Genomic DNA, 24,317 nt, shown 5'->3' on the forward strand with positions numbered 1-24,317 from the left:
ACTAAATATATTGTAGTAGCCTACATTTTTTGTACAGCTGCTTTGCAACGATTTGTATTGTGAAAAGCGCTATACAAATAAACTTGAATTGAATAGAATTGAATTTAATTTATGAGATTTGTTGTGTTTTGAATCCTATTTTTCTTTATAATAGTTAAAAAGATGATCATACTGATTTCAAAGTTAAGGATTTATTAAAACACAAACACTAACATCTTAGTTGATAATTCAGTATACTTTATTTTTGAAAAAACATCCATATGTTTTGGTTGTGACAGCACATTTTCGGTAGTGACAGTAATGTTTCGGTAGTGACCACAGAATTTGAACTCTACAAAAACATACTAAAATAGTAAAAAAAATTCATAACTGTACTAAAATTTAATTTAATTTCCCCCAAATAAAGGATTATGTGTTCCCTTTTGTCACTACCAAAACAATAATGACATGTTTGGTCGTGACTGGTATGGTAGTGACAATTTTAGATACTTTTAGGCCCAGCTCAAAGATGCTAATTAGCACATGGTTAGCTAGCGCAGTTGTACACATAAAAACTAAATTTTATGGAATTTCATCCAAAAAAACAATGACAATGACAACTACCTAAATTTCACCAAATGTTTTAGTCGTGACTGTTTCGGTAGTGCCTATTTTAGATACTTTTGAACCTATATGCTAATTAGACCATAGTTAGCACATTTCTGAACAGCTGTACACATATGAAAAAGAAATGTTATGGAAAAATGTGTTTGGTAGTGACATTCCCTAAAGTTACACAGATTTTCAGAATTTTGAACACATTTACCTCAGAATGATGGGGCCTATATCTACTCACACCTTGTAGCTATGAGAGAGAGGGACACTGGCCTATTTCGTGATCATGAATGTAGGGGTGTAGTTCAAATTAGTCTCAGACAATTCCTTACGAAAATTAACCATGGTTTTATTATAGTAAAAGAGTAGTAATCATGTTTTTTTGGCATATTGATTACCATTTGTATAACAACAGTTTTACGTCAAATACCATGGTTAGTGTATCAAAACCATGGTAAATTACCATGGTTTAACTTTAATTTTAGTAAGAGATGGACTAAAACATACACTGTACATACACAGTAGTGCCATGAAAATGCAAGACACATTTCATAAATTACAAAGAAAATACAAAATACATGTTTTTGAACTTTACCTTTTTACTAAATCAAAAAGATATATTTTAAAAACAACAATGGAATAAAATGCTAAAATTATTTCAATCTTATTTTTATAAGTTGACATTTAGGGGTTATGTTCAGGACATCACCTCCCAAATTTAAAGTGATTTTATACACTTTAGCTTACTGATATTATAAATATTATTGTGGGTTTCAAAAATCTTTGTAAATATCTAAGAATGAAATACTTAAATGCTTTTCAAATGTGTTTCTGGTTGTGGGTCAGTAGTTTGCACCAATTCTGTAGAATGGCCCATGGCACTGTGTCATACAAATTTGTATTTTTTTTTTTTTTATTAAAAAGGATGTAATGTCAGTGTTTTGGTGTTCAGTTTATTTTTTATAAAGATTTATAGGCAGATTTTCACTCTTAAGAAATTATAAGCATCACGTCGTCCTTTAAGCATTACAGATTACGCAATACTAATGTTTCATCATGCTACGAGTTCACCACAAAAGATGACACTATAATTTCACCGTCTTGATAGCGTCTTTCTTCGCACTCGCGGAGCGGAGAGAGACCCGCGGGTGTGTGTGGCCTCTTCCCACGCACCCCTCCCCCGCCTGTCCGCTCGCTCTGCCCAAAAAATGTGAAACCAAATCTGAGCAGCAGGTCACAGAGCATGGTTATTTTAAAACCAATACTCCACTACCTCGACAGGACCATGGAAGTAACGCGGAACGGGCAGTTTAGAAAAATAACCGTCGCCTTAAGAGACTCAGAGTAAAATGAGTGAGCGCCACCGTGCTCGTTTAACGTGTATTGTTGTTGTTTGGCTGCTCGTCCGTCTCCAATGTCTCTGCCAGTAGTCCTGCCTGGATCTTGTTGTCGTTTATCGGGGGCTACTTTGGCCCATCAGTTCGCAGACGCATCTTACAGAAGTCGCAGCCGCCGTGTGTCCGCTCTTCCGTCCCGTATGTCTGGATCTCAGACGCGGCTCATTCCGGCGCTGCTCCCCGCACGCCCTCTGCTCTCCCTCGGCTTGCTGCAGCTGGTTCTCGGCTGCTCCATGGTGGCGCTCTCTTTCGGGGCTCTGTCCCTTAGCAACTCGCCCCCTATTAGAAACTCCTGTCCGTTTTGGGCCGGATCTTCTGTGAGTATTATATTACTGGCCATAATCAGACGTGCTAATGCTTTTATTTTACGCAACATATGCTGCTAGCCATATTAAAATGCATGCTTGTTGTTATTATGCCACTGTGTTAGTCTACAGCTTTTCATCAATCATTTACAAACCAACAGGTATAGAGAAGTTTTATAGTGCTCTAATGTGTTTCCAGTGTAGTCTGAAACAGAAACGTGGTCCTGTTTCAGAGTATAAAGCACTTGAGACACTGTTGTTTACATGTAATACTCTAAGATAAAAGATTTATGTCAATATTTGTAAATTATTAGACAAGTTATTAGTTACATTTTAAAAAAGTACCAGTGTGCAGTTGTTGCTTTAAGGAAATATTTCTGCCTGATCTCTATTAATGCAGTTAGCTTGAGTCAATCAAATTAAATAAGAAGTTAACTTATATCTTTCTATTTAATTTAGATGTTACCACATTAAGCACATATTTAGGATTAACATTATTACAGTTTGCAGTAAGGTGTAATATTCAATCCAGTAATGAGATTTCAGTGAATGACTCTCATTTAATTGCAACAAAATTGGCAGTTACCATATGTGACCCTGGAGCACAAATCCAGTCATAAGGTTAAATTTTACAAAACTGAGATGTATACATCATATGAAAGCTCAATAAATAAGCTTTCTATTGATATATGGTTTGTTAGGATAGGACAATATTTGGCCGAGATACATCTATTTGAAAATCTGGAATCTGAGGGTGCAAAAAAATCAAAATACTGAGAAAATCACCTTTAAAGTTGTCCAAATTAAGTTCTTAACAATGCATATTACTAATCAAAAATTACATTTTGATATATTCATAGTAGGGATTTTACAAAAAATCTTCATGCAACATGATCTTTACTTAATTTCCTAATGATTTTTGGCATAAAAGAAAAATCAATAATTTTGACCCATACCATGTATTTTTGGCTATTGCTACAAACATACCCCAGCGACTTAAGACTGGTTTTGTGGTCCAGGGTCACATATGTGAAGAGTTCAGAGCTTTTTTCTCTAGATTCTCTAGATTATTCTTAAGTTTTAAAAGGCCAAAGTTATCTTAATAATGTGTAATTAACAATATTATTTTCCACATTTACAGTACGTGTGGTTAATAATAGTGGTCATTGGCAGGATCTGAGTGAACTGGTCAGTGAAGTCATGACTAAGTGTGAATCTCTTTTACTGCTTAACACTCTGTAGTGAGATACTGTTTATAAGTAAAGCTGCCATATTATGCATACCACTCACCAAAAACATCTTTTGGCATGCAAGCAACTGCTAGTTAACAAGACCTAGTTTCTTTGTTTTTTTAATTTGAATTCCATTATGAAGAAAATAAAACTCTGAAAACTCATAGAATTGAAATAATTGTGACATGTAACGATGGAAATAGACGTGTTATAATGATGAAAGCATAATTTTGTAAACATGATAAACTCTTATTATAGAATATTGTTGTTCTGAATAAAATCAATTAATGTAATTACTTTTTATAGGATACCTCAAAACGTTTAACAGTTAACAATGCAGTAAAATGCTTTTGATTGTTATGTCTGAAAAAAAAGCAAAACACAAGAAGCCATCAGCTGGTGTAATTGACAGGAAGTGGCAGAGTTAGAGGAAATGAAAGGGAGCCAAGTATGGACAATGGTATGTGAATGAGGCTGCTGCAGACAGCTAGGGCCAACAACACACTGAGTGAGATGAGTCATTAAAACAGGATTTAAAAGTGCTGAAGGCCATTTTAAGAGTGTACAGCATCTGATGGGTAATAATGGGTTCATTATCAGTTAATCTGTCTGTAAGTGTTTGCCACTTTGCTAAACAGACTTATTGTTTTTTGCAGGTCATCCTTTCTGGGATTATAGGACTAACCACATGGAAGAGGCCAATGCTTCTGCTGGTATGTTTGTTTTGCCAATCTAGGAGGCAGCAGTCTTCATGTTTCTAGTATATGCAAATAAATGTAGTTTTTACTTGAAAGTGGTTATTTGATGTTTGCTACACCCAATCAGTCTTGTATTGTCCTGAGCATATGTTTGTAGGGTAATCTTCTTCCTTATGTTAAATGGGCAGTTGTTGGGCCCTTAAAAGACCTTTTAAATAGGATCTGTGTCCACCAGACATTCAGTTAAGACATTGTTAATTAAGTCTCAAGCCGACCATCAGCTTCTGCCTGCTGCCCTTTATATACACTACAGTTCAAGAGTTTGGGGTCAGTTAGATTTATTTATTTGTTTGATAGAAAATAATACTTTTTATTCAGCAAGGATGCATTAAAATAAGAGAAAAAATATTACAAGAATAAAGTCAAAATACATAAAGTCGAATAAGGTACCAGTAACAGTAGAATTATGTTAAAAGTACCAAAAACAAAGTTTATTGCTATTATTGGGTGGCTGGTGCACTATAAATAGGCCTAATGAATGCAGTCAAAAACATGAAATATTATTTCCAAGCATACTGTCCCTGCAAGTATAACACATGCTATGATTTCTGCTAATAATCCTATAAATATTCAAATAAACTTTTTCCGGGCCATTTGCATACGCAGGTTATACTCAAAATGTTATTATTATGATTTAATGCTCGCAATTTCGACTTTATTCTCTAAACATTTTGAATTTATTCTCGAAACATTTAGACTTTATTCTTATAATTTCGACTTTATTCTCATAATTTCAACTTCATTGTCGAAACATTTAGACTTTATTCACGAAACATTTAGACTTTATTCACGAAATGTTACGCCTTTATTCTTGTAATTTCAACTTTATACTCCTAATTTCAACTTTATTCTCGAAACTTTTCGACTTTATTCTTGAAATGTTTCGACTTTCTTCTCAAAATGTTTCGACTTTATTCTCAAAATATTTGGACTTTATTCTTGTAATTTCAACATTATTCTTGAAGCATTTCGACTTTATTCTCGTAAATTTGGACTTTATTCTCGAATCATTTTGACTTTATTTTTCAAAAATTACGACTTTATTCTCGAAACATTCTGACTTTGTTCTTAAAATTTCGACTTTATTCTCGTAAATTTGGACTTTATTCTCGAAACATTCTGACTTTGTTCTTAAAATTTCGACTTTGTTGTCAAAATTTTGACTTTATTCTCAAAGCATTTCAACATTATTTTCAAAACATTTCGACTTCATTCTCGTAATTTCAACTTTATTCTCGTAATTTCAATATTTTGACTTTAAAGTCGTAATAATTTGAGAATAATCTCGTAATTTTTTTTTGACTTGGCACTAATATGCTGTTGTATCTTTTAAACTTTGTATTATTGTAATATTAAATGATAATAAGAAAATGTTTCTTGAGCATGAATTCAGCATATAGATGATTTGAATTTGAATTATTTCTGAAAGATCATGTGACACTGAAGACAGGAAAAAAAGATTCAGCTTTAAATTTTAAAATATATTAAACTAGAAAATAGTTATTCTTAAATTCTAGTAATAAGTCACAATATTACTGTTTTTACTGTAAATTTGATCAAATAGGTGAACATAAGAGACTTCTTTCAAAAACATTAACAAATCTCACCAAACCCAAACATTAAACAGTAGTGTAAATTTCTAATTCCAGATTTTAGTGCTAATAATATGTTTGACACATAAAATGACTGACTAATATTGATGTTTCTCTGCACCATTACATCTTTTTATCTCATTTCCCTCACACAGGTAAATCTGTTTGTATTGCTGTCAGTGGTCTGTATCCTGCTAAACCTGGCAGGCTTCATCCTCTGCTGTCAGGGGGCTCAGCTGGTCTCCAGCACCATTAACTGCCAGCTGGTGAGGAATCTGTGCACTTGGACAATAACAATAGTAATATCAATAATAACATGTCAGATGACTCATGTATTGATGATTATATTCATGAACCTAGATGCAAAATATAAACAATCACAAACTGAAAACCATTTTAATACATACAGATTTTTTCTAGTTAACAAAACAATAACACAGGCTGATGCGGTACTTGTTTGAAGTACGTATTAGTAACACATGTTGGAAAAAAGCACATCTGCAGAGACCATCTGCTTAGAGGAAGCTTGTCCAAGTCAAAGAGAGCCCTGAAATTGTCAAAGCAGGTTCCAGTTTTTCTTGCATTTGATGTAGTTTTTGGGGTGCTGTCATTTCTAGTGTTTGAAGACTGCTCTTTTATCATTTCCACTTGTCATGGAAATGTCCCTGCCATATTGGTGACCTCATATCTTTGAGTTGTTATCGGATGTAGTGCCAGGCCGCTCAAAAAGAGAAATGTAGAAAGGTGCCTGGAAACTTCATCCTCAGTCTAATACTTTGAATCTAGGCAGTATTAGTAGACCATGTCATCAGACATTAGTATGAAACAAACATAATGTGTTTTTGTCTTTCAGAGTGAGCCGGGTGATCTCTGTCACTGTTGTTCGGAGACTCCAAGCAGTCAGTGCCAAGAGGACAAGTTGATTGAGATCTACGCAGGTCATGCATGTGGCACAATGAGAATCCTACTCAAGGTGTGTGTTTATTTTATAATAAATAAAACACTAATACTTGGTTGATAGACAGATATAGATAGACAATTAATAGACAGAAATATACATAGATGTGGTACTAATTTTAATTAAATCAAAGCAAAGCAGCAAAGTAGTCAAATTTGGCCATGATTTGCTAAAACTAGGGATCGAGTAAATAATTTGTGGCAACAAATTCATCATGGCTATGATATAGCCTATACATTTTTGCCCTGCATGTCATGTTCATGGCTCTGTACTGAATTCCCCTGACTACCCAAGTGTATTTTAGGTTAAAAACAGCTAAATTCACTAAAAAAACAACACCTTTGGGCCACTATTCATTTTCTTTGAAGCCTATGAAATCCGTTTGATATTTTTCCCCAAATTCTGTTTTATTTTTTTCTAAATTCCATTGTAATTTTTCTGGATTCCTTTTTTTTCTGTTTTAATTTTTTCGAGACTTTTGATGTTTTTATTAATCTAAAAGCATGTCTAATTCATTGAAATAATGAAATGTATACAAATTAACAGCAATTTATTAAACGTTTAACAAAAATTAAATGTTTAAGTCCCTGTAAAACACATTTTCATTTTTTTCTTCAAAATCAGTTTTATTTTTACTAAAATCTGTGTTTTCATTAATTTTCTGGATTCCATTTTAATAGTTTAATTGAATTTTTAATAGTAAAAAGCATTTCTAATTAATACATTTTATAAAGAATTAATTTATCATTATTTTATTTATTTCAGAAATATTTTTTTTGTTAAATAAATTCTATAATAATCAATATTCTTTAACAAATAATGTTATAATAATAAATATTATTAATAGGAGTACTATCATTGCACCATAAAACCAGTTGTAAGTAGCACGGGTATATTTGTAGCAATAGCCAACAATACATTGTATGGGTCAAAATTATCCATTTTCCTTTTATGCCAAAAATCATTAGTATGTTTAGTAAAGATCATGTTCCATTAAGATATTTTGTAAATTTACTACCATAAATATATAAAAAAATAATGTTTGATTAGTAATATGTATTGCTAAGAATGTCATTTGGACAACTTTAAAGGTGATTTTCTCGATATTTAGATTTTTTGCACCCTCAGATTCCAGATTTTTAAATAGTTGTGTCTCAAACAAATGTTGTCCTATCCTAACAAACCATACATCAGTGGAAAGCTTATTATTTAGCTTTCATGTAATGTATAAATCTCAATTTAAAAAATTTACCCTTATGACTGGTTTTTTGGTCCAGGGTCACATATTTCTGTCACAGTTTCTTCAAGTTCAACCAAACTTACTACCCTACTACAGTAATCGCAGAACTTTTTTTGTATTTTGGAAGCAACATTCAAAATTCATTTCGGCTCAAAAATCTGTGGGGCAGCGTGTCTATTTTGAATGGGCGTGATGCCACTGAGGTGACAGAATGATAGATAGAAAAACAGACAGTAGACAGATAGCAGATAGATGCAGAATGCCATGATTGATTAATCAGGATAAAGTATAATATGTAAGAAATGAGAGAAATGTATTCATGCTTGAATAAGTTTTATTTACCAGCAATAGATTCGGATATTATGAAGTTCTCTCTCTTTCAGAAAGTGCTCTTTGCATTGTGTGCACTGAATGCTTTGGCCACAGCTGTGTGTCTGGTTGCTGCAGCACTCAGATATCTCCAGATCTTCTCAACCAGACGGCCCTGCATGGTGAGAAATCGTATTATGGAAAATATGGAAAAAAAAAAAAAACTTCTGATGATTCAATTCATGGTCAGTGTTTGGCATAGATTATCAGACTGTTTAGACATGTTGTGAGCAGCTCAGAGGTGTCTGATGTCTTTCAGCCCTGGTCAAGTGCTAATACTGGTGTGATTATGATCGTCTTTGGCAGGAAGAGGCTAGGCCTGTTCCAGAGGAAGTAGAGGAGCAGTCTCATCTTCCTGACCCTGACGAATTTGTCGCTCCTGCGCCTCCTCCTTCATACTTCTCCACCTTCTACTCTTACACTCCGCGCCTGGCTCGCAGGTATCACACACAAAGCCCCCTTTACTCATAGTTACACAGCACACAAAAAATGTTTATCTAAATCTAAATGAAATGGATATTCAAGTAAAAACTAAGATGTAATTTTAATTATTATAGCTGAATGGGTTTTGACTGTATTGCGTTTATTTTAAAAGACACATAATTTCATATATACTTTTCATTTGATTAATTACAATACTTTAATTTAAACATTAAAAATCAAATGTTTGATATAATTATGATTCCATATAAAATATATATGTCATGCACCATGATGCAGTTTTTTCAGAATTTTTAAATAGAAAGTTCAAAAGAACAGCCTTTATCATTTGAAATATAAATCTTTTTCTCTTCACTTAAGTAAGCATATCTATTAGGGTAACGTCTAAATATTTTCACTTTTTACAGTGTGATTAAAATCTGTCCACCATTTCATGATCTATAGCTTGCTTAAAGGAGTAGTTCACTTTCAAAACTAAAATCACCCCTTTGTCATCCAAGATGTTCATGTCTTTCTTTCTTCAGTCGTAAAGAAATGGTGTTTTTTGAGGATTTTTCTCCATATAATGGACTTCTATGGTGCCCCTGAATTTGAACTTCCAAAATGCAGTTTAAATATATCTTCAAAGGGGTCAAACGATCCCAGCCGAGGAAGAAGGGTCTTATCTATAGCGAAACGATGTTATTTTCTAAAAACGTGTACAACTTGTATACTTTTTAATCTCAAATGCTTGCCTTGCCGAGCAACACAAGACGAGCATTTGAGGTAAAAAATTATACAAATTGTATTTTTTAATAAAAATAACCCATCGTTTTGCTAGATAAGACCCTTTTTTCCTCGGCTGTGATCATTTAGAGCCCTTTGAAGCTGCATTTTTGAAGTTCAAACTCGGGGGCACCATAGAAGTCCATTATATGGAGAGAAATCCTGAAATGTTTTACTCAAAAAACATAATTTCTTTACACCTGAAGACAGAAAGACATGAACATCTTGGATAACAAGGGGGTGAGGACATTTTCTGAAAGTGAACTACTCCTTTAACTAATGTTTTACATGCACACACATGAACCTGCACTTTGACCTTGAACTCTTAACCAAAAATACAGCAGGATTTGTCAGATTTGTGGGTGGGTGGCTCAGTGTTTGGCAGGCAACCAAAATGTTTTGGCAACGTAAAACAGGATTAAAGTTTGTGTGTGGGAAAGCATGATATGCTCCCATTTCATTGGATGTTCCGATCAAGCACTAATGATTCATCTAGAAGCAGATGTTTATTGTTGTTATATCTTCTCATGGGTTGTTTACAATGTAAATGTGTGTGTGTTTTGGCAGAATGTTTGGTGATGGTATGATTCCTCTTCCCCATATATATGGTGCAAGGATAAAAGGAGTAGAAGTCTTTTGTCCTCTAGACCCTCCTCCCCCCTATGAAGCTGTTGCATCACAGCCAGCAGAACAGGTACTGATTTTTACAGTTAACATATACCATCTGCTCTCACATAATCATCTCTGTGAAGTCAAAAGGCACTTAGCATTTACAGCATTTACAGTATTTATTTTTGATACCATTTCAACTGTTTAGACTTTATATCAGAAAACATGGCACTGTGTTCTGGTCTACCAGGCTCACATTGGCAACAACTCAATCAAATAGAGCCCTTGTCCGCTCACTGACCCTCTGTATTTATATCAGGCCCAGAATACTGAGGTGCAAATGACTGATCTGACCGAGGTCCTGACAGAGAATGCAGAGACAGAGATGCCCGGTGATGGTATGAACCACTTGTATTCTTACATATAGGCCTGTGGAGAGGAGCAGTATTGATGAACATTGACATTTAACTCTGAAAATTAAGTACAGTTACAGGAAGTATAGTGACATAGAACAAAATACGCTTCACCTTTTATAATGTTGCAGTTTACATGTAATAGTGTTATAATCAACAAACAGAAAATGAATAAATTAGAAAATGGAGCTGCCACTTAGGCCTACATGAAATGTGTCATTGACATGGCTTATATGAATTTAGTGCCTCTGGTACTCTATATTTAATCAAGATGCTTACAGGATTTCGCAGTACCCGTCCAAAATGATGTCATCTGTGTATTAAAAGAAATTTATTTTAGTGGCGTCAGTTGTATCTCCAGTATTCCTCAGTGAGGGATTTATTTTTCTTTTTATAGCTGTCTGTATCCTTCAACACTTTCAAAGATAGCACAGCCCCGCATGTTTTTAATGATCCTTCACAAGTCACAATAATAATATATACATGGCAGCTATTGGCATAATGCTAGTTTTGCATTATGAAATGTTGAATTGAAAAATTATGCCTTGCTGAACTTGAACTGCATGTGTCAAACCTGATGTTCATGCAACTTTTTTTTCCATTTTAGATTTGTTAAAATGTGAAAACTTGGTCTTTTCCAGGTTTAGATCGTACTAATGTGTAAACAAACATTCAGAAGGGGTCAGTAATATACTTTTTTTTAAATAAAAATTTATATTTTATTCAGCAAAGATGCATAATGGACCAAAGGAGGTGTTAAAAATGTTTATAATATTATAAAATATTTCTATTTTAAATTAATGCTGTTCTTTGGAATACTGAAAAAAATGTATTATGGTTTCCATAAAAATATCAAGCAACTGTTTTCAACACTGATAATAATAAGAAATTGCAACTTTTTTTTATTATTATTATTGACCTAGAGAATCCAGAGAATTGTACTGCAGAGCTTTTTCCCATATTGAAAAACATTAGGTTACTTGCGTAACCCCGGTTCTCTGAGAACAGAGCGAGGTATCTCACTATGGGAAACGCCCCCAGGCGTGATAGACTATGGAAGCACCAATTACACCACGTCTGTCCGGAGGATAGACCAATCACAGCTCATACAAGGAGCCCACCCCTCTCCCTATATATACAGCTGTGATCCCCAAAAACGGCATTCTAAGCACGCTCTTCCCCCGTGTTATGCGAGAAGGGAAGCCTGGTGAGATACCTCGCTCTGTTCTCAGAGAACCGGGGTTACGCAAGTAACCTAATGTTCTCTTTCAAACAATCGCTCGGTATCTCACTATGGGAATGATATAGCCAACTCCCGTAACGCATGCTTTCCGAAGCCGCCTGAACAGACTCGAAAAGGGAAGACAAGACTTTAGTCCTCCAAAGAGCCAACTCTAAGAACTGCATGAGCCAATGAAGGCGCAGTGACATCAAGACGGTAAAATCTGATAAATGTATGGGGTGAAGCCCAACTAGCCGCCGCACAAATATCTCCCACTGAAATCCCCTTGAACAGGGCCCATGAGGTAGAAATACCTCGTGTGGAATGTGCATGAAGGCCCTCTGGGGCCTGAAGACCCATAGATGTATAGGCTAGTTCGATCGCCTCGACCATCCAATGGGAGAGGCGCTGCGAGGAGATCGGCTTACCCTTACAATGAGTGGCCCATGAAACCAATAATTGATCATTTTTCCTGAACGACTGTGTCCTGTTTACATAAAAGCGTAACGCTCGTACAGGACACAAAGTGTGCAATTTCCTCTCCTCCTCTGAAGAAAATGGAGGAGGGTAGAAAGCACGTAACTCCAAAGCAGAGCAGTTATAAGCTGAATCACTGACTTTGGGAACAAAAGCTGGGTTTGGCAGCAGTGTAACTTTGCTGTCATCCGGACTAAATTTTAGACATGTTTGATGAACCGACAAGGCATGTAACTCCCCCACTCGCTTAGCTGAGGCTAAAGCAAGTAGTAAGACCGTTTTCAATGATAGGAACTTAATATGAACACTCTCCAGAGGCTCAAACGGGGTCTGAGTCAAAGCATTCAAGACCATAGACAAATCCCATGATGGGACCAGTCGCTTCGACACTGGTCTCAAACGCCTCACCCCCTTCATAAAACGGCCTATAAGAGGGTGCCGGCCCACTGAAACTCCTTCGAAGCCCACATGACAGGCTGAAATTGCAGCCAGGTAAACCTTAATGGTAGAGAACGCTCTCCCATTGTTCAGTAAGCTTTGCAAAAAACAGAGAACCTCACTCACCGCACACTGAAAAGGAATAACTCCTTTACGAGTGCACCAGTCATCAAAGACCCGCCATTTCAAATCATACAGCGAGCGCGTTGATGGAGCTCTAGCACTCTGTATAGTATTTATGACCTCCTGGGGAAGTCCGAGTGCGTTTAGATTCAACCCTTCACGGGCCAGACCCAAAGATTCATCCGTTCCGGATGGGGGTGAAAAATTTGCCCCTCCGCTTGGGACAGCAGGTCCCGACGCAACGGGAGTTGCCAGGGCTCTCCCCAAAGGAGTTGGACAATCTCTGCCAGCCACAGCCTCCCTGGCCAATGAGGGGCTATCAGAAGGAGAGATAATCCGTTTTCTCTTATTCTGTCTAGGGTGGGAGAAATTAGACTCAGTGGTGGGAACGCGTATAGCAACACGTTCGGCCACGGGTGTGCCAGCGCATCCACACCCAAGGGTGCACTTTCGTCTCTGAGAGAGAAATACAGCGGACATTTTGCGTTTGCTCGCGAGGCGAATAGATCTACGGCAGCCCTGCCGTATATTTCCCAGATCTGATTCACCACCTGCGAGTGGAGTACCCATTCTCCATATAACAGGTTGCCCCTCGACAGGAGGTCCGCTCCCACATTCAGGACTCCCGGGACGTGCGTTGCGCGCAGCGAACTGAAATGCGCTGCGCTCCAGACAATCAGCTTGCGCGCTAGATTGTGCAGTTGCAACGAACGCGTTCCCCCTTGGCGATTGATATATGCCACCACTGTTGTGTTGTCTGTCCTGACTAGAACATGAAAACCCTCCAAGAATGGACGAAAATGTTTTAGTGCTAGAAAGACTGCCATTAACTCCAGCATGTTTATGTGAAGTCTGCGAAATTGAGGCGTCCAACGACCGTTTACCGATCTGCCCTGAAAAACAGCTCCCCATCCCATTAGGGATGCGTCCGTAGTCACTACTTTTCTCAGAGACACGCTCCCCATCAAGATTCCTGTCCGGAATACACAGGGGTTTCTCCACTGATGAAGTGCCATCACGCACTCCGTGGTAATTTTCACTCTGCGTGCGAGGTGCCGGCGTGGGCACAGACGCTTCGCTGCAACCCAATGCTGGAAGCTCCTCATTTTCAGCAAGCCCAGCGGAACCACAGACAGAGACGAAGCCATCATGCCCATAAGGCGGAGACAGGTCCTGTACGAGACCAGGTTTCCCACGCGAAACTGGGCTAGGCACTGATAAAACGCCATTATCCTCCTTTTCGAGAGCATAGCGCGATATTCCACCGAGTCTATTCGCAAGCCTAGATACTCTATCTCCTGGGACGGGATCAGCTGGCTTTTGGCAAAGTTGATCCTGAACCCCAGATTCGTGAGATGAGACGTGAGCATCTCTATGTCTCGCTCCGCGCGCTCCCTCGAATGAGCGCAGATCAGATAATCGTCCAAATAAGCAGATATTCTGAGACCCCTGTGTCTCAGAGGAGATAATGCTGCTTCTATGCATCTGCTGAACACCCGTGGAGCGAGGCTGAGCCCGAACGGGAGAGTAACAAATTCGTACACTTCGTTCTGAAAGGAAAACCTGAGATATTTCCTGTGCGCCGGATAGATGCTTATATGAAAGTACGCATCCTTGAGATCGACCGTGGCAAACCAATCTCCCCGGCGGATTGAACGAGTGAGAGCCACGACTGTGAGCATCCTGAATTTGTACTCCCTTAAGTGCTTGTTTAGAGCACGTAGATCCAGTATCGGGCGCAGTCCCCCGTCTTTCTTTGGAATTAGAAAATAACGGGAGTAATAACCCCTCTGAGTTTCCCCCACTGGAACTCGTCTTATAGCTCTTTTCTCTAGAAGGGAGGATATTTCCGCTTCTAACACCCGAGCTGAATCCCCGTTTGCTGCAGACGCTATAACCCCGTTGAAAGGAGGGGGTTTTACAGCGAACTGAAGCCTGTAACCCCTGGTTACAGTCGTAAGGACCCACGGGTGCGGAGAACACTCTCTCCATGCCTCCTGATGAAGAGCCAGAGGGTTCGGATGAACCGATTCCATAGATGGAGCGCTGGCGCCATCTAGTGGACAGAGAGAAAAACGGCCAGGATCTGTGTGGCTCAGAGACCGAATTATCTCTTGGTTCTTTGATATTATCATGTTTTTGTCTCCCTGCGCCCTCGGCATTGAGCCTGGATGCGACAGGGGTGTTTTTATTGACTGTGAACCCAGGGGCTGAAGTGCTTTGTGACAATACACTTGTGAACTTGTGCTTGAACTCCGCACACCACATTTGTTTGATGGTTGCGTTCTCAGCCCTTGAACATGTGGAATTGCTGTCAGCAATCCGCGGAACTTTGTGTGTTGAGGGGAAACTGAACTGGCCTGAACACAACTTAGAACCGTTTCTCCGTCCAAAATCCACATCCTCCGCTTCTTCGCGGGTGGGAGAACAGACGTGGTGGACTCGGGAGAGGACATCGCAGAAAACCCTAGGTGCTGCCCGTCCCTCCCCTGCGGAGCCTGTGTCCTAGGTGTCCCTCTTCTTTTTGCTGGAAGGGTTAACGGACCTGGACTTTGCGGCCGCTGCCGCGAATGACTGCTTTCCCCACGGTTTAGCATTCGGAACAGCAGGGGGGCGGGCTGGCTGCTCTGTGCTCTGGGGTTTTGCAGTTCTGGACGCATTCAAAAACCTCCTGTTCTGTGTCGGAGGAACAGGCCGAGGGGGAACGGGAGGACGGAAAGCTCTTTTACGAGGCAGACAGATGTCGAACGCCTCACCCTCCTTCTTCTGGAGGTCGCACCTCTGTCTCATCGCCGCGACGGCCGGGCCGAACAGCCCAGTCGAGTCTACAGGAGCGTCAAGAAAATCCAGTTTCTCCCTGTCACCAATACTCGACAGATTTAACCACAGCGACCTCTCGCCCGCGACAGCGAGAGCCATGGAACGGCCGCTGCTTTGCACCGCACCACGTGAGGTGCGCAGATTGAGATCTGTAATGTTGCAGATCTCCTCCCAGACCGCCGGGTTTGGATTGCCGGCATCGAGCTGCGTGCCCAGCTCCTCCAATAATTCAGCTTGGTAAGCCATCAACAAGGACGTGACATTCAATGCCCTCACCGCTAACGCCGATGACTTATAAATCTTCTGGTACATGGAAGCGGTAAAGCGTTCCATTTTCCCAGGGAGGGAGGGGCTGGCCGATGAGAGAGTGGTCCGCCTGTTCGGATGCAGGTGGTGGGCCACTGACTGCTCGACCGTGGGAGGGTTAGAGAGCCCAAGCCCCTCCATTTCACTCACATCAAGAGACGAATAGCCCTTGACGGGCACGCGATGAGAAAAAGGTTTATCCCATGAGCGCTTCATCTCTGCTATGCACGCCGGCAAAGCGGGGAGCAGTTGTTTTGCCGTGGGAAGGCGGGACGGGAGCCTTTTCCCGTCATAGATATCACGTTTAACTCCCGGATCCCCAGGAGTTACGGGCCAAGGGATGTCAAGCTTAGCTGCTGCACGCTTACAGACCTCAACTAAGTCGCAATCCCCCACCGTCGATGCCATATCGCCACTTTGCACACTCACTGGCCTGGATGTTTGGGCTGCCGACAGGATAGCATCATCTTCCTCATCATCCGGCTCGTCTCGGAGGAGGCGAGCTAGCATCTCCTCATCCTCCTCTTCATCTCCCTCAACCTCATCGCCGCCCGCCAGCAGCTGCTGGTCGAAAAGCGGTGCAAACTCCGGAGACTCCGAATCCATTATATCTCCCCACGAAGAAAGATCACGCGGGGGAGAAGGTTGGGTCCCCTTAACGGAATGAGGGACAGCGGAGAGAACCGGATCGTCTTTGGAAGATGCCGCCACTCGAAGCCTTCTCTCTAGAATCCTGGCCGGCATTACCCGACAGTGCGGGCAACTTTCCGCATCCGCCAGCGCAGCCTGAGCATGCTTTACGCCCATGCATGCGATACACATCGGATGCGGATCCCTGCCCGAGATCATAAATCCACATGCTGCCGGACATGAGCGCGAAGGGGCCTCCTTTCCCTTCTCCGCAGCGACTTTGGACACCGACATGGTGAGTCAAAATCTCCTAAACTCAGCTCGCCTTAACGCGTTAGCTAGGATAGGAAACACCACTAATAACAGTAATGCAAAGAGCTCAGTGACGAGCCGAAAATCCGCAACAGATTTTCTAACCAGGCAAATAAAAACTCAGTAACGAGCAGAGAATCCGTAACAGATTTATTTGACTACACTGCGTTCGGCAACGTCGACCTTGACGGCACGTTTAGGAACTGAAGCAGCGCAGCCTAGGTGCTGATGGAAAGTCCTCACGGGGAAGAGAACAAGAATGCCGTTTTTGGGGATCACAGCTGTATATATAGGGAGAGGGGTGGGCTCCTTGTATGAGCTGTGATTGGTCTATCCTCCGGACAGACGTGGTGTAATTGGTGCTTCCATAGTCTATCACGCCTGGGGGCGTTTCCCATAGTGAGATACCGAGCGATTGTTTGAAAGAGAACCTAGGACTAGTTTGCAAAAGTAGTTTGTTTTTTACATCTTCTCGATCATTTAACAAGCAATTGGATTGACAGCAGTGGTTCTAGAGGCAAAGTTGTCCAGAATGAGAAGTTCTATCATATGATATGAATATCGCGTATATGTGTGAAAAACCACACAATGTACAATCGGTTATGCCCTTGAAAAAGGCAGTATCGCCCCCTACTGTGTATAGCTATTTTTAGTTTTTTTTTCCCCCTCTTATAGTGCCACCAAGTGGCCAAGCTCCATGATTTGTGTCCTGTGACCTCAGATTGAGCTCTTACACAATTGTTTTGAGTTTGGTGAAGATATCTCATTCAGCCCTGCCCCTTTCCAAACATTTTGTCCCTTTGCAGAGAATGAATATCAATTTCTGCACTAGTTTGGTTCCGATCAGGTGAAACACCTAGGACTAGTTTGTAAAAGTAGGTCACGATCGGCTCACGATTGAATGTGAGGCATGCATTTAGTCCAGCGTGAGCCAAGGATTCTAATGACATAAAACACTTGAGCCTGCAATGAACAAGTTAGGAGTTATGAGTAATTTCGTACTTCTGATCACTGTAGTGCCCCCGTCAGGCTGATTGGGGCGAGCTTTGGTGATGTTGACCGGCGATATGAGTACTACCATTCCTCCCAGTTTCAAGTCTTTACGACTTAAGGTTTGGTCTGCTTAATCATTTTTACGTGGGTATTGCTGATCCATGACCATTCTAACAATTACAATAGGGTTTCAGCACTACATGCTTAAAACCCTAAGTATATTACAATAGAAAACAGTCATTTTAAATTGTAATAACATTTCACAACATTGCTGTTGCACTTTTCATAAAAGAATGCAGACTTGGTGAGCATAAGAGGCTTGTTTTAAAAACATTACTTCACACCGACTCCAAATGGTAGTGCATATAGACACCAAATATATGTTGTTCATTAAAGGAACATGATGAAACGTCTCTTTATATATACAGCACATTTCATAGATGTTGCTGCCTCTTGTTAACCATGTAGACTAGGTTTGTTTTGGCTATGGATTTGACCTAGCACTTGGTGACATAGGACAGACATGAATAGACAAGAAAAACAAGAAAATATTCAGTACAAAAAAGGGTTTTTCACATTGCACTTCACCCTGGATTACTGTCGTTCTAAACCCCTTTTTGCCTGGGTTTATAAAACCCTGCTCTGGAGATACAATGTCAGAATGTTATGCAATGATTAGCAACAGGCATCCAATTGCATGCCTCATTTTCACATGCTTTGACAATCATGGAAACAAAGCACATTGTATAAACAGTGTTGGAGAGGAAAAATTTTAAATGTTGATAGAAAACACATGAAATAGATTGAAGAAGAATTTTTACCTTAAGTCCAGGAAAGTCCAAATCAAGTTCAGGAAAAAAAAAATGATAGTACAGTCACCAGCAGGGGCAAATGTAGTGTGAAATGTAAAACAAGACACCCCAAAATTCCATTTACCCTGGATTTAGCATGACCCAGGGATGACGTATTTAAGTGTGAAAAGCGCTTAAAGTCTAACATGTTTTTGCATGTTTTATCCAGACAGATGCCGTCAGACGGCCATATTGAGCCCCACACCCCCAACACAGTCCAGACAGCCTCAGTCCAGTTCAGTCTCCTCCAGCAGAAAACCTCACAGACCTCGTCTCCGCAGGTCCAACAGCGACCCTGTCCTGCTAGACCTGACCGCCAAAGGTAGGGGAGGAATTCTCGAATGGTCTGATGTGTCAATTATGGCAGTCTACAGTCAGATGTTTTTGTATAATGACCACTAAATATATATTGAGTGTCACAGACAACAAATTCAATTAAATTTGCCTTGTTTTCAGAGGATGTATGTGCCGCTACTGTATGCTCTATATGTTTTAATAGCAGATTTGTCTCATTTCAAGCCTAAATGTACATGAAATTAAGGAGGTTTCTATATATGGTCAAAGCGCATACACTGACACAATTCTATATAATTAGTTTATGAACTCTGGCTAATTATTCCCTGTGATGACAGATGGAGGTTTCTTTTTACTTGGTGTGTCCAGATCAGAGGACTGGGTCAGATACATATAGTAAATCTAGAGACACTATAGCTGGCAGTGATGAAGCCCATTTTAAATATAGGACTCTCTGTCTCTGTGTTACTAATGGGGCTCAGCAGAAAGCGCTCATAAATGTTAACAAATTATACAATAAAGTGTTGTGTTACCAAAATTTGCTATTAGATATTTTTCTCCAAATTGTGTGTGTGTGTGTGTTTTTTTTTTATCTGTAGTGAGTGTACATAATTTTACAAACATATGTTAAAAACATACAGAGCTGTGTCTCATTGCTATATTGGTTTCTCTGTTTCTTTCAGTAATGAGTTGCGAAGCAGCTACACAGACAGAATTAGGTCCTGGATCGGCTCCTGCTCCAGGCTCAGTGATGGTAACAGAGCATGGGACGGTTACGCTACGCCCGGGCCGTGGCAAACGGAAGCCACGTCCTAACTCCTTAGTGGACTACCAGAGCTACAGAGACACAAAACTGTTGGTGGCCCGTTTTCTGGAGCACTCCTCCTGCAGCTTGACCCCTGAGGTACAGGAGCTGCTCAACAGCATCAAAACTGTGCTGCGCTCCGATGAAGAACATATGGAGGAGGCCGTTCGCTGCGCCAGCCTCATTGACCAGGCAAGACACATGGGATGAAAACACACAGAGTTACTGAGAGCTTGTTCAGTATAATGAAATCTATCATATTAGATACATAAGGCTTTTATGGCTCATATAGTATAATATAAGACAATATGGACCTCATACTCAAGAAGAGTAGGCCCAAACTGGGCAAAAATATGCAATTTGGTGCAGTTGCTGAAATTTATATGAAAATAAGTAAGTCTTTTAGCTTTAGCTTAAAACACTTTATAACTGTATAACTGTGGTTACTATCTGTAGCAGGGTTGTCACTAACGATTATTTTGGTAATCGAGTAATCATCTGATTATTCTGATGATTAATCAAGTAAACAGATAATTATAATTAATATTTTCTTTAAAATTACTTAAAATAAAATGAGGCAATAATAATTAGTTCAAATAAAGTATCAAAAGCAAGTAATCATATGGTTTTATTGAGAAAATCTGTTAAAATACATAATGTATTACAAACAATAAAGCCAATGTCCATTACGCATAATAACAAATGATGGCAGTGGGTGCCAACAGCCTGACAATTGTTTTTACACTTTACGGCGTGATCTAATTCTTATGACAGTGTTTTAGTGCCACGTAAAAAAAACAAAAAAAAAAAACAAAATTAAAATGTGAGAGTAAAGTCGAAGTGTTTTCTGAGAGCAAAGTCGAAGCGTTTCGAGAGCAAAGTCGAAGCGTTTCGAGAGCAAAGTCGAAGCGTTTCGAGAGCAAAGTCGAAGCGTTTCGAGAGCAAAGTCGAAGCGTTTCGAGAGCAAAGTCGAAGCGTTTCGAGAGCAAAGTCGAAGCGTTTCGAGAGCAAAGTCGAAGCGTTTCGAGAGCAAAGTCGAAGCGTTTCGAGAGCAAAGTCGAAGCGTTTCGAGAGCAAAGTCGAAGCGTTTCGAGAGCAAAGTCGAAGCGTTTCGAGAGCAAAGTCGAAGCGTTTCGAGAGCAAAGTCGAAGCGTTTCGAGAGCAAAGTCGAAGCGTTTCGAGAGCAAAGTCGAAGCGTTTCGAGAGCAAAGTCGAAGCGTTTCGAGAGCAAAGTCGAAGCGTTTCGAGAGCAAAGTCGAAGCGTTTCGAGAGCAAAGTCGAAGCGTTTCGAGAGCAAAGTCGAAGCGTTTCGAGAGCAAAGTCGAAGCGTTTCGAGAGCAAAGTCGAAGCGTTTCGAGAGCAAAGTCGAAGCGTTTTCCGAGAGCAAAGTCGAAGCGTTTTCCGAGAGCAAAGTCGAAGCGTTTTCCGAGAGCAAAGTCGAAGCGTTTTCCGAGAGCAAAGTCGAAGCGTTTTCCGAGAGCAAAGTCGAAGCGTTTTCCGAGAGCAAAGTCGAAGCGTTTTCCGAGAGCAAAGTCGAAGCGTTTTCCGAGAGCAAAGTCGAAGCGTTTTCCGAGAGCAAAGTCGAAGCGTTTTCCGAGAGCAAAGTCGAAGCGTTTTCCGAGAGCAAAGTCGAAGCGTTTTCCGAGAGCAAAGTCGAAGCGTTTTCCGAGAGCAAAGTCGAAGCGTTTTCCGAGAGCAAAGTCGAAGCGTTTTCCGAGAGCAAAGTCGAAGCGTTTCGAGAGCAAAGTCGAAGCGTTTCGAGAGCAAAGTCGAAGCGTTTCGAGAGTAAAGTCGAAGCGTTTCGAGAGTAAAGTCGAAGCGTTTCGAGAGTAAAGTCGAAGCGTTTCGAGAGTAAAGTCGAAGCGTTTCGAGAGTAAAGTCGAAGCGTTTCGAGAGTAAAGTCGAAGCGTTTCGAGAGTAAAGTCGAAGCGTTTCGAGAGTAAAGTCGAAGCGTTTCGAGAGTAAAGTCGAAGCGTTTCGAGAGTAAAGTCGAAGCGTTTTCCGAGAGTAAAGTCGAAGCGTTTTCCGAGAGTAAAGTCGAAGCGTTTTCCGAGAGTAAAGTCGAAGCGTTTTCCGAGAGTAAAGTCGAAGCGTTTTCCGAGAGTAAAGTCGAAGCGTTTCGAGAGTAAAGTCGAAGCGTTTTCCGAGAGTAAAGTCGAAGCGTTTTCCGAGAGTAAAGTCGAAGCGTTTTCCGAGAGTAAAGTCGAAGCGTTTTCCGAGAGTAAAGTCGAAGCGTTTTCCGAGAGTAAAGTCGAAGCGTTTTCCGAGAGTAAGGTCGAAGCGTTTTCAGTTTGGGTGTACGGCAATACACAATGAAAGCGCTATATAAATGCATCATTCATTCATTCATTCAGTTTAAGTGGCATGTGAATCAGTCATCTTTCTGAATACATTTAGACATTTTATTAAATACAGTGCTTTGCGAAATTATTCATACCCCTTCATTTTTTTCACATTTTGTTATGTTGCTGCCTTATGTTAAACTACTTTAAATTACTTTTTTCCCCACATCAATCTACACTCCCTACTCCATAATGGCAAAGCAAAAAATAGGTTTTTAACATTTGTGCAAATTTATTAAAAATAAAAAACTGAAAAGATCCTGTTGCACAAGTATTCATACCCTTTTCTGGGACACTCGAAATTTAGCTCAGGAGCATTCATATTGCTTCTAGATGTTGCTACACTTCGAGTGGAGTTAAACTGTGGCAAATTCATTTGAATTCATTTGAATTTGAAAGATTGGATGTAGTGGTGCTGGAATTTTCACAAAGAAAAAAGTGTAATTTAATGAAACAATGTCTCATTGTAATTGAAAAGACGATTCATTCCCCTGAATACAGTGATCTGTACATTATTGCAAGACACATTTGTTCATATTTTGCTACAAAACTAAGCTGTTTTATATTTAAAGTACTAAAAGCACAAAGCTTATTGCTATTATTCTGTGGCTGGCGCACTACAGATAGGCCTAATAAATGCATTCGAAGATGTGAAATATTATTTCCAAGCATACTGTCCCTGCGAGTATAACACATGTTTTTTTTTTGCTAATAGTCCCACATATACTCAAATAAATTCTAGTGGCCATGGCAATTTCTCCTGGTGCTCCCAAACCGGCCATTTGCATGTGCAGACTAAACTGTCAAAATATTAAGCTATAACTTTATTTGCTACAATTTAATTCTCGTTTCTAGATGAACGCAATAATAAACCCATCACAGCAATATGCAGAGATGGAGTTTGGGATGCTCCACACATGTGAATTGTAACAGTTAAGTTGAAGCAGCTTTTACATGCATGCATTTAAATAATTAAAGCACATATATTAAACCTGCATCGCATATATTGATTTAATTGATTCATAGCGTTTTTAAATTCACAATAGCATTATGCTTTATTATGATTTTTAAATGGGTTTAATATATCATGCAGCTTTGGAAAATGGTCTAATAATGCATTTCATAGATTCTCGCCGTGAAATGCACCACTTCCAGTATTTTGATGCTTATTCAACACAGGCAAAGCGCAGTCTAGAATTTTTTTTCAATCGAGTACTCTAATTGAATTGAGGAATCATGACACCCCTAATCTGTAGGGTTACTTAATATCGTGTTTGGCCGTTTTTGTTCCTATAATTTCCTGACAGATCATTTTTATTAATGTTTGCAGGCCATCACAGTTTCAGAGGTTGCACCAGTGCAGTCCACCCTCCGCAGACAGGCGCAGACGCAGACGCAGACAGGGGCCACCTCCAACACACTGCCACTGCGCAAACGGCCAGGCATCCTTCACCTGCGCAGCTGTGGCGATCTCAGCTCCTTCACATGGGCACAGCTGCAGACCGGGCCGGAGCGCAGGACAGGCACCCATTCTCGAACTAATTCCAGGATGGGCTCTCGGGCAGGATCCCGCCGCCTGGAACAGGAACGTCCACACAGCCTTATAGGAGTCTTCCGAGAAACTGTCCTCTGAGTGACGTCTCAAACAAACTGTGGAACTGAGGAAATAGACTGTTTTCCAGTCGGTGAGGGTAAAGTGAACATCACAACATGAAGGAAGCTAAGCTTTGTATAGAGTACAGATTATTTCACTTCATTTTTAATTAAAACATATGTTTTTGTTGTCAGTGTGTATACTGAATATTATTCATTTTGAACTTTTTCAATTGAAAATCGCTTGTTTTATTTCAAATTATGCATTATGATAAGACACTGGAAAAAAAAAACAATGTTGATTTACCAAATTTTCATGTTCCTTATTTAAACATTGAATATATTAAAAATACACTATTAATAATCATTATTTTAATAAAACATGCATATGTATTGCAGTCGATGTGAGGAATTACTCATTGCTGATTAAATCAGCAT

At 39.9% G+C, this 24,317-nt stretch overlaps 1 protein-coding gene across 1 annotated transcript; it reads left to right on the top strand.

The window, feature by feature from the left end:
• The first annotated feature begins 1,451 nt into the window (after positions 1 to 1,451).
• Positions 1,452 to 24,277, top strand: fam189a2 (family with sequence similarity 189 member A2). Its single transcript, XM_073839341.1, has 11 exons — positions 1,452 to 2,308; positions 4,185 to 4,241; positions 6,034 to 6,144; positions 6,732 to 6,851; positions 8,460 to 8,567; positions 8,752 to 8,885; positions 10,219 to 10,345; positions 10,580 to 10,658; positions 19,015 to 19,167; positions 19,823 to 20,136; positions 23,617 to 24,277. The coding sequence occupies exons 1-11, from the start codon at positions 2,009 to 2,011 to the stop codon at positions 23,917 to 23,919; spliced, it is 1,806 nt and encodes a 601-aa protein (XP_073695442.1). The 5' UTR covers positions 1,452 to 2,008; the 3' UTR covers positions 23,920 to 24,277.
• Positions 24,278 to 24,317: the final 40 nt, after the last annotated feature.

The sequence above is a fragment of the Garra rufa genome, chromosome 5 (assembly GCF_049309525.1).
Source record: "Garra rufa chromosome 5, GarRuf1.0, whole genome shotgun sequence".
In the NCBI taxonomy this organism is placed as follows: domain Eukaryota; kingdom Metazoa; phylum Chordata; class Actinopteri; order Cypriniformes; family Cyprinidae; genus Garra; species Garra rufa.